Here is a 9877-nt window from a genome sequence, read left to right as displayed (position 1 = left end):
TTCCCTTGTCCGGCTGGTCCACCTTAGGGTTCGGTTCGGCGCGTAAGCGACGTCAATACTGTCAAGGCAGCGACGTGTGGAGATCGACTCTTGTTTCTGCTTCTTTTACGTGTGACTTTGTGCAAAATTCTTCAAAATGGTGAGTGTCTTGTGTTCCAGGGGTTGTCAGGTTACTTTATATTCTCCTTTGGCCTCCCGGAAGAGCGGTGCATGCCTGTAATAAGTGTGTAGTGTTACGTAGCTGTCAGGCGAGGAACGTTTACTCTGCGTGTAGGTAACTCTGTGCACAGCCTTTACCATGGTGAGTGTTTGGTGCTTTACGTTTTGGCTTGACGGTTATTTTTATAGGTATGTCATGTAAGTGTCAGGGGAACAAATAATAATAATAATAACAACAGTTTCATTTCGCCCAGCGGCATATATAAAAGAACAAGACAAGTAAGAGAACGAAATCGAACGAGATACATTATATTAGCATGTGCATGTCTTGGTTCTTGGATCTCTCTCTCTCTCTCTCTCTCTCTCTCTCTCTCTCTCTCTCTCTCTTCTTCCCTTGCTCCCTCTCCTCCTCCCTATCTTCTCTCTCTTTCTCCTACCCTACATTTCTTTATAATAGTAATAATAATAGTTTCATTCTCCAGTACAAGAATGAGAGCATAAACGAGTGACAAGCAATCAATGTCGAGTGGGTATTTTGTTTAGCCATTCCTGTTTTGTGTTGTGATTGGCATGTTATTAGAGTCATATGTCATTGAGCAGTTGCAATTAAAACACTAAGGAAATTTTTTATAATGTCTTAATGCAGTAACAAAAAGAAAAAAAAAAAATCATCATAATTTTCTTTAGGAATTGTTTTTGAATGATATTGATTTATGGTGCCGCACTCTTTTAGTATGAAGTTAATATTTGCATTGTGTCATATTTTGATCTCTGAATGCAATGCAGTAACTAAAAGCTTCCATAAAATTTTTTTTAAAATAGCAATATAATGATACAAAAGGTTAGGAGCACAGCCTAGCACATTGCATTTAGCAGTGTGAGGGTTTGGTTTGGTTAGATTAGTTAGGTTAGGTTACGTTAGGTCAGGTTAGGATAAATTTAGTTTGGTTAATTTTATTAAGTTTGTTAATAAGTACCTATGTGAGACATGTTTTGCACTGCACCATTATTGTCACTGGTGGTGAAAGAGTTAAATTCTAGTTTGTAAAATGTATTGACAGAATAATTAAATCATCATAATTTTCTTTAGAAATTATAACTTTTAGTTACAACTAATTTTTAAACTAATAGCCTCATCCAAATAATGTTCTTTAGCATGACAAAACTGGTGAAATAGCTTCATCAAATGAATAACCTGCTCTCACTCGATTAGTACCTAAGTTATCAATAAGTTATTATTAATTGTGTGTTACTTGGCTAGGCTTTTTGTTAGGAGCTGCCCACAGACATGTCTGTGCTTTCATGCGTGCATGTGTGTGTGTAATAAAAACTATGGTAAGTAAACATTTATATGTCATTTTCAGCATTAAACCAAACAGATTATTTAGATGCATTTCCTTCTCTCCATGTCCAGGGTGAGAGGAAAGGCATGCTGTACTACCCCCCTGACTATGACCCGAGGAAGGGGGGCCTCAACAAGTTCCATGGCACGCACGCTTTACGGGAGCGTGCCCGGAAGCTCCACCTGGGCATCCTCATCATCCGCTTTGAGATGCCCTACAACATCTGGTGCGAGGGATGCAACAACCACATCGGCACTGGAGTGAGGTAGGATTTTCTTCTTGACAATAAAAGAGACAGACTACAATTTTTCATAGCCACTGAATACTTTCTTGCATGGTCCAACTAACTCTTGGTAATTCAAATCTTGCTCCAGCCTGTACAAATGTTGTTGGGCTTTCTTTGGTTGTATCCAGAGCTCAGGTTGTATTAGAAATCTGAGGTGGCATAATTGCCCTGTCCATGATAGGGGGGGGTGTAGATGCTCTTAATTTATAGGGGCAGAGGGGTGACAACTATTTTTCAATGCCAATTTATAAAGAGAAATTGACATTAATTGACATTATTAAAGACATGTCAATATAATAAGATTTGTACATAATTGGGCATAATCAAGCTACTTTTATCATGTTAAAAGATAAAAGCTCTCATTAGGTAAATGATTGATCTGCAAGTAAGTATGAACAGTATTGCAAAGGACCTGCAATATTATCATCAATTCAGACTCAAAAAACAATAATATCATGGGTCCTTTGCTATACTGTTCATAGTTAGTTCCAGAATAATCATTTACATAATGAGGGTTTTCATCTCAATCACAGTAAGTAAATAAGTAAACCACCCACACTTACCTTAATCCCATACATAAAGGTGCTTCAAACTTACAGGTACAATGCCGAGAAGAAGAAGGTTGGCATGTATTACTCCACACCCATCTACCAGTTCAGAATGAAGTGCCACTTGTGTGACAATCACTTTGAGATCAAGACAGACCCAGCAGTGAGTTTAACCCTCCCTTTGGTTAGCACATTGGAAATATGTGTCTATAGATATATCACATGTTATCCTCTTCTTTCTCTGCACATCCTCTCACTTTATGGAGGGCCAATGTTTCTGACAGCTCTCCTCTACCGAGTGTGGGTTTCATTTTCTGCACTACATTGCAATTACTTCTTATCAAGGAAAAAAAAATCAGGAAAATTAAGTTTAGGTATGAAAATAAATATTTTGAGAATATAGATAACATTTTTTTACAACAGAGAGGCAGTCAAAGTAAAGAAAAAAAAATAATAAATAGAATAAAAAAAAATAAAAAAATAAGAAAAGGAAAAAGTCCACAAAAGCACTTCTCAACAACATAATTAATTTTGACAAGATTTCATTTTCATGCTTCAGGTTGATTTTCTAGCATAGTTCTTTCCAGATATCAGAACTAATTTGTACAAATTAGTAAACCTACCTTACCAGTGTCTACAGTTACTATGTGCATGTGAAAATTTTGGTGTGAGCGTGAGATTGTTAGAAAAGTAATATATCTTAATTGATTGTGGTTTTTATTCTGCCAGAACTTGGACTACGAGATAGTGAGTGGTGCACGCCGGCAAGAGAGACGATGGGACCCAACAGAGAATGAGCAAGTGGTGCCGGAGGACAAGGAGGTATGTCATGTCATAAGCCACTCAATTCAGAATCACTTTATATATCGTCTTTGTGTTGTCCAATTTCTTAATGAAAGAGCAACACTGATTCCTCTCTCCCACTGCCGCACCCAGGTGACGCGCAAGATGGCAGTAGATGCCATGTATAAACTGGAGCATGGCGTGACTGACAAGACCAAGGCCAAGGAGGTGGACCCTGTGCTGAAGGACCTGGAGGAGTTTCAAGCGTCGCGTTGGCATGATGACTACAGCTCCAATAAGGCACTGAGGGCAGCAATGAGGGTCAGTGTGTCCCATCTCTTAGTGGTGTACTATGCTCAGTGTGGGTGATCATTATATGGACCTTTCCAACGAGCTCTGAGTTGTCTTTTTGGATGAGCTGTTGGTGATCATATTACTTTTTTTCCTGCAATATGGGTAAAACTCAACAACCTCCCATTCTTCATGAAGGGAAAGGTACATGATCAGTTTTATAAGCAATGAGCACCCCCCTTTTTTCTTTTCTTCCTTCAGCAATAAATGAATCAATGAGGAATTAAGTAACTACAAGGTAAACATGATTTGCTATGTAGTACATTTATTTTCCTCAAGACTTTTCATCCTAAAGATTATTTTTAATTGTCTTACAGAAAAAGCGTGAGGAAGCCAAAAGAAAGGCAGAGAAAGATGCGTCCTACAATCTTGGTGTTCCTCTCTTGGCACCCAGTGCTGAGGACGTGAAGATGGCAAAGCTTCTACAGTTCACTCAGGTAGGGATTGATGGTTGATTTGTATGCACCATTCCAGTTAAGGAGGCATGGAAGCTTGCTTGGAGGGATCACTGGAGTTAGTGTTGTTGGGTGGGCAAAGGGATGCACCCCTCAGCATATGCCCACTTTGATTGATTCTCTTCTCAGGAAAAAAACTCACAAAAATAGAGTTGAGGAATAGCACTGAAACATTGTCAAAATATTTATAATTCCTTTTTCTATTTGACAATTTCAATATTATAGTTCAGCTCAATTTTCCTGTTTTGTTTTCCTGATTAGTGCAAACTGATCACAAGAGGAATCCTATATGGTACTCTTTATACATAACTTTATTCCTTTAGTTTGCGTCAGTAACAAAAAGATTAAAAGATAACATTTACAATACACTTCTTTACATTTTATTTCAGTAATATTTTTTTATTGCAGTGCACTACATAGAATTACATTTTTATATAATTTTTTGACTTCTGAATACGAAACAAAAAGTAAAATCATAACCATAAACTATGATTAAAATCTAGTTTCAAAATTTATATCTTTCATACAACCTCTTTACTTCACAGCAAGATGGAGGCTAACTTATCTAATTGTTTTTATTAAATTTCAGTCCAAAAGCTCTGAAGAAATAAGGAAGGAGAGGAGAGCTGAGATAGATGCCCAGTCTGTCTTCACAAAACTCAAGGCCAAGAAAATATCACAGAAGACAAAAAAAGCACTGGCGAGGCAGTCACTTCAAAACATTGTGTCCCACTCTCAGAAGAATTTCGCTAACTTTAAAAACTCCTTTGGAGGACAAAATTTAGGAATAGTTCTCAAGAAAGTAACTACAGAAGAGGAATCTGAGATGATAGAGGAATCAGAAAGACCAGAGAAAGAATCAGAGAAGCTAGAGGAGGAGAATAAGAGAACAGAGAAGGATTTAGGAGCCAGCACTAGTATCAGCACTTCAGAGGCAAATGAAGACTCAAGAGAAGCGAGTAGCAGTGCGTCTGAACCATCAAAGAGTACTGTAAGTGAAGTAGGTAAAGCCCAGTGTCTGGTCAGCTATGAGATGAGTGCCAGTGATAGTGATGACAGTGGGCAGTGAGTGTCATGGATGTAAAGGTAGATTTCTTATTGTACAAAGTCATATATTCTCAAATTAGACATCCCTATATAATGACCCTTTTTTTTCCACATATAATAAATATCTAGGATTGTTCTCAAATCTTTTCAGTGACTACCTATTAACTCTAGTAAGATTCTGCTGTATAATTAGACTATTTACTTGTTACTTCCCACAATATGCATTTTCATAGATATCTACATAATGTCTTAGCTACTTACAATATTTGTTAATGAAACGTATAAAGTCAAATCTAATGTATTTGGTAATGTCATGTATGTTGGCTCCATTGAATAACATATTACAGGTATAAAGTAAACAAGATTTAGTGAAATTTAATGAAGTGGAAAGCATATTTGACATTAATTTTTAGCTTAATTTACAGTAATAGTTTCCTAAACTGAGATTTAGTGGAATACATTAATTTTTTGATGACATGATATGCATAAGTGGTGGTGGCTGCAAGACAGATTGAGCAGATGAAAACATGCAAACAAATCTAATGTGTGATGTCCAAAGTGCCTTTGTCATTAATTTTACTGGAGTCACATTCAATTTTAGGAATATCCTACTAAATTAAGAAAGTAATGGAACTTGATTTGGTGGAAATTCAAATTTGGTGGAAGGGGGTAATTTAAATGAGTCTACCAATTTGCAAGTTTGATCTGAAGCATGATCAAAAGCAGAAAATTGTAAAGACTGTATATGATCAATTTTCTCAAATCAGACTTGCAAACTTTCCGTATTACTGACAAGGGAATGATGACGCACACCATTCCCTCACCTAGAGAATCATATGACGCATAAATATAATTACAGTCCATCTGAATCAAGTTCAGTTATGTCTTACATGGTCTTGGTTATATTCTTCACTTGGCACCAATTTCACATGAAGTAAATAATGGGCATAAGCAGCATAAAAGTTGTACTCAAATTAAGGCAGTATATAATTGTTTTTTTGTTTTTGCAGATGTACAATATAAAAACCCAAGATTAGTTTTGCAACAATGCACTATTATAATAATACTCTAAGAATGATGATTAGCTATATGTATATATGTGTTAGTCTCATCAGGTGGTGAGACAGGACTCATGATGTCTCTGGAGACTTGTAGACGGCAAGGGTGACACCATTGTTGCGGTGGATGAGGCACTGACTGGGAGAGGTGGACAGACAGGTTAGTTTGTGTATATGGATGACATTTTAACCCCACCCCACCCCCCATACACAGAATAGCTAGGGGAAATGTGAATGATGTACAGTGAGGAACAAAAGTAGTGTCATGAAATGTGGTGAAAGCCTAGGACAACAGGCTAAACAGGTGGTCTTATTCCTGGAATAAATAAATACATGGAGCAGATGGCAACTTAGTCAGTACTACCAACTGTGGACTGCAGTATATACCACATGTTTAGCCTGTCGCTTTAGGTTTTTCACCACATTTCATAAGAACTTTTGTCCCTCGCTGTAGATGAGTTTCATGGAAGTGTCAGGAAGCTAAAGTTGGAGTTTTAGGAGGTACACAAGGAATAAAATAATCATAGATTTACAAAAAGCATAACAAGTAATAGACATTATATAAAACAATGAGATACAGTATGTTAGCCACTTTGTATACATCATTCCAATTGGTACCCATATTCGGAAATAAAACATACCTAAGCAGGAATGAACTTGTCAAAATGAAGAATGATTATTATCAATATTAATTTTGACAAAAGTTCATTTTTAAACCACTGCTTGATTTTCCATTGTATAAAGTTATTTTCCTGATGTGAAGACTAACTGAAGTGATGTGTACAAACTGACAAATGTATCCTCCAGGAAGAAAAAGTAAAACATAGGCAGCTGTGGTGGTACCTGTTATCACCCTCCAGCAGAATGACTGGGTCAAGGCTGCCAGGCTCCAGCATGGCAACCCTCTCTGCCAAGGCTACCACAGTTCCAGACGACCCACTGTTTGCCTTCCCTCGCACTGACGGCACAAAAGATAAACAATTAAGGCAATGTAGTAGTGTGGGTATGTTTGCCAGTTTACATCCTTCATTTTAAGTAGTACTAGGACTGTTTGATACCAGATCAGATATTTCACTACTGGATGTTTCATTACCAGACATTTTCTTAGCTGACATTTCACACATCAAAAGTGTTTGAGAATATGGGTCTTGATAATTAAAGCTACTAAGTTTGAAAGATACATTACACACTCAAAACATTACAGGTGGTATAAACACAAAGATGAAACCCTCACCTCCAAGGCACAGTCCCTTGTGATCAGCACACAGCACTCCTGACACCCCTGGGCTGTGCGATCTGTGGCACGGACAAAATTCTGTGAGTTAATGTGTCGTATTATAAGACATTTCGTCGCCCAAGAAAACATATTTGACAAGGCTTTCGTAGGAGTTGTGGGCATTTCCAGGGGTAGTTTTATGACACTGGTGGTAATTTGACCCTTCTGTACCATGAACCTGAAGAAACACTTATTAGAACCCAACTGACCCCTCTTTGACCTTCAGAAATAGCTGATGTGAGAAGGGAAAGTGTCTTATAATACTGACCAATGTGTCTTTACTTTGTAGTTTGAAAGGAATGAGTCAAGCTTGCAGTGTCCCAACTTTTTAAAACCATTTTTTGTAATATTTCTCTTTGAATGTTTTTGGCTTGCATAACTTTTTCCAGTGAGATATTCCATTGATTAATTACTCTGGAAAGCTAAATTTTCTTAACTTTATTGTGTGTGTGTGTGTCAAAGGTATACATAGTTGGTAAACATTTGAAAAAACAACAATTGGTGTGTAAAACTAGATAAATACCCATAATCTTGACTGAAAATTTAGTTTAAGGTACGACGTTTGAGAATAAGTGCATCGAAGATTATTACAGTTTACTGTTGATGAGGTTTCAGGCCCTGCTCCGCCCTATATTATTGTTGAGGCTAACATTGCAATTGTTGACGGTCCTCGAGAGTGCTGCATCAGCAGCGGAGCAGGGCCTGAAACCTCATCAACGGTAAATGATAAATAAGTAGAAAGCACAACCTTAATTTTCTTTGGGAATTAATTTATGAGATAACAAAGCAAATAGCTTGTTAATTCTAGGCATTATGAGTTGGTACATTGACAAACTGTTGCTTAACCCCTTCAATCCAGCGATGCCGACGTCGGCGTCCAACGTCATCACCATTAGTCCTCTTCTAAACCTCTTAATCTTCTTCCATTTTCTTTTCCTTTTTCTTTTAAGAGGATGTAACAGTAACACTATGTACATACCCATTGGCTACTATGTCACCATACCTGTGTACCATCCCTGGCTATGCCACCTGGCACTACCACTGCTATGTACCTGGCTGCTATATATACCTATATATTTATATATTATATTATTAATAAATAAATAATATAATTTTTGTTTCGCCGACGCAATAGAGAGAATAGAGCAAGAGAGCTCTGCTCATTATTTGCAAAAAAGGCACAAGAGGACTCCCAGTGATCTGCTACTATTTGCTTGAAACTCCAGCTTCTCCAGTTATCCTTTTTTACTACCACATGGCATCAGCACTACCATGACATCAGCACTACCATGGCATCAGCACTTTTCCTTTGCTCAGGATGTGGATTGTGTGCCCTAGACAGGAAGCCCTTATTATACTTGATGATGCAAAGTGTGCTTCCACCGTATGTGGTACAGCAATTTCACAGCAAATAGTTATATTGTATGCAGTTTTAATATGTTTATGCTTTTGTGTTATCTTTATCATGTATTTTAATTTTTAATCTTCTTCCATTTCCTCTTAATTTTCTTCCAAACCTCTTTAAGAGGATGTGGAAGAGGATTAAGAGGAATTTAGAGGAGGATTGAAAGGTTTAGAAGAGGATTAATCCTCTTCCATTTCCTCTTGACCCTTTCCATACTGTGACACCGACGTCTGCGTCACATATGGAAAGGGTTAAGGTAAAGATTGGTTTAATTAACACACTGATATCTTGTTTTCTACTTCCACAGGCTGCAAACAACTTCATAACTATATTCACACACTTGTTTTGATGTTTACACTTTTTCCCTATGGTATTCTGGGAAGTTTGAAGGCAGTAGTCCAACCATTTCAAATAGTCCGTTTAAGTGGTGGATTTTGCGGGTCCTTTCCTCCACTCTACCACACAATCCCAACACCTATTTTTCCCTCTCATATTTGAAATGGTTGGACTACAGTAAGAGACAAATATGATAACAGGAGAATACTTAAGTGAGGTAGGGAGCAAGATATGGGCGCATTAATACATCCAATCTTAACCTTACCTAATATTTTCAACCACTCAATGGGACCAAATATACTTGCATTTCGTCGAGGCATTTCTCCAGTGGCTTCTCCATGGCTGGGTGGGAGGAGGAGGAGGAGGAGGAGGAAACTCAAGTGGTGCTGTGGTCACTGTGATATCATTTGCAGTCAGTGGGAATGCGATGGGTGAATAAGAGGGCTAAACTGTTACCGAAGACGTAGACTCGGTGGGAAGGCGAAGGTAGAGGCTGGAGGGGAAGGGGCAGTGAAGGCTTTAGGGCTATTTGGATTATTTATAAGAGAGTAACAGCTAGTAAAAGGGCAAAGAGTGAGCGAATTAAGGTTCTAAATCGTGTACCGTGCTACTGGGAAGGCGAGAGTATGGGGAACAAGGCTGGTATGTGTTTGGTGCGTGCGTCACTATCAGCTGATGCTTGAACTTGAACTTGAGCGGGGAGTCACCCGGTGGACACTTGTAGCCTTTCGATCGCCTGAGAGAAGAGGGAGCAAAACTATGGGTTCCACTTTCCTTTCCCTATTGTCGCACAAAAGAAGACAATCGAATAGATGTAACCAAACCCAGAC

At 38.1% G+C, this 9877-nt stretch overlaps 2 protein-coding genes and 1 long non-coding RNA gene across 3 annotated transcripts; 2 read left to right on the top strand and 1 right to left on the bottom strand.

Annotated features, from left to right (window-relative positions):
• LOC127003299 (coiled-coil domain-containing protein 130 homolog) lies at positions 1–5108 on the top strand. The gene is made up of 7 exons (XM_050869778.1): positions 1–139; positions 1574–1767; positions 2388–2499; positions 3066–3158; positions 3273–3440; positions 3788–3907; positions 4515–5108. Exons 1-7 carry the CDS (start codon positions 137–139, stop codon positions 4992–4994), a joined length of 1170 nt encoding a protein of 389 aa, XP_050725735.1. The 5' UTR covers positions 1–136; the 3' UTR covers positions 4995–5108.
• Positions 5109–5258: 150 nt separating this feature from the next.
• On the bottom strand, positions 5259–9797 carry LOC127003300 (ragulator complex protein LAMTOR5-like). The gene is made up of 5 exons (XM_050869779.1): positions 9651–9797; positions 9353–9540; positions 7265–7326; positions 6874–6988; positions 5259–6169 (listed from the first exon to the last, which is right to left on the bottom strand). Exons 2-5 carry the CDS (start codon positions 9385–9387, stop codon positions 6103–6105), a joined length of 279 nt encoding a protein of 92 aa, XP_050725736.1. The 5' UTR covers positions 9388–9540; positions 9651–9797; the 3' UTR covers positions 5259–6102.
• LOC127003301 (uncharacterized) lies at positions 6079–7347 on the top strand. The gene is made up of 3 exons (XR_007757033.1): positions 6079–6190; positions 6838–7033; positions 7235–7347. It is a non-coding gene; the product is annotated as an uncharacterized LOC127003301 (long non-coding RNA).
• Positions 9798–9877: the final 80 nt, after the last annotated feature.

Source organism: Eriocheir sinensis, chromosome 25, assembly GCF_024679095.1.
Source record: "Eriocheir sinensis breed Jianghai 21 chromosome 25, ASM2467909v1, whole genome shotgun sequence".
In the NCBI taxonomy this organism is placed as follows: Eukaryota; Metazoa; Arthropoda; class Malacostraca; order Decapoda; family Varunidae; genus Eriocheir; species Eriocheir sinensis.
This window is presented reverse-complemented; position numbering and strand designations above follow the sequence as displayed.

What these genes read in the sequence shown, in the direction of transcription:
- LOC127003299 (XM_050869778.1), top strand. An exon ending in CACATCGGCACTGGAGTGAG is followed by an intron (nt 1,768 to 2,387) that starts GTAGGATTTTCT and finishes TCAAACTTACAG; the next exon opens with GTACAATGCCGAGAAGAAGA. An exon ending in TGGTGCCGGAGGACAAGGAG is followed by an intron (nt 3,159 to 3,272) that starts GTATGTCATGTC and finishes TGCCGCACCCAG; the next exon opens with GTGACGCGCAAGATGGCAGT.
- LOC127003300 (XM_050869779.1), bottom strand. Translation starts at nt 9,387, where the DNA reads ATGGAGAAGCCACTGGAGAAATGCCTCGACGAAAT. An exon ending in GAGAAATGCCTCGACGAAAT is followed by an intron (nt 7,327 to 9,352) that starts GCAAGTATATTT and finishes TCCGTGCCACAG; the next exon opens with ATCGCACAGCCCAGGGGTGT. An exon ending in CAAGGGACTGTGCCTTGGAG is followed by an intron (nt 6,989 to 7,264) that starts GTGAGGGTTTCA and finishes TTGTGCCGTCAG; the next exon opens with TGCGAGGGAAGGCAAACAGT.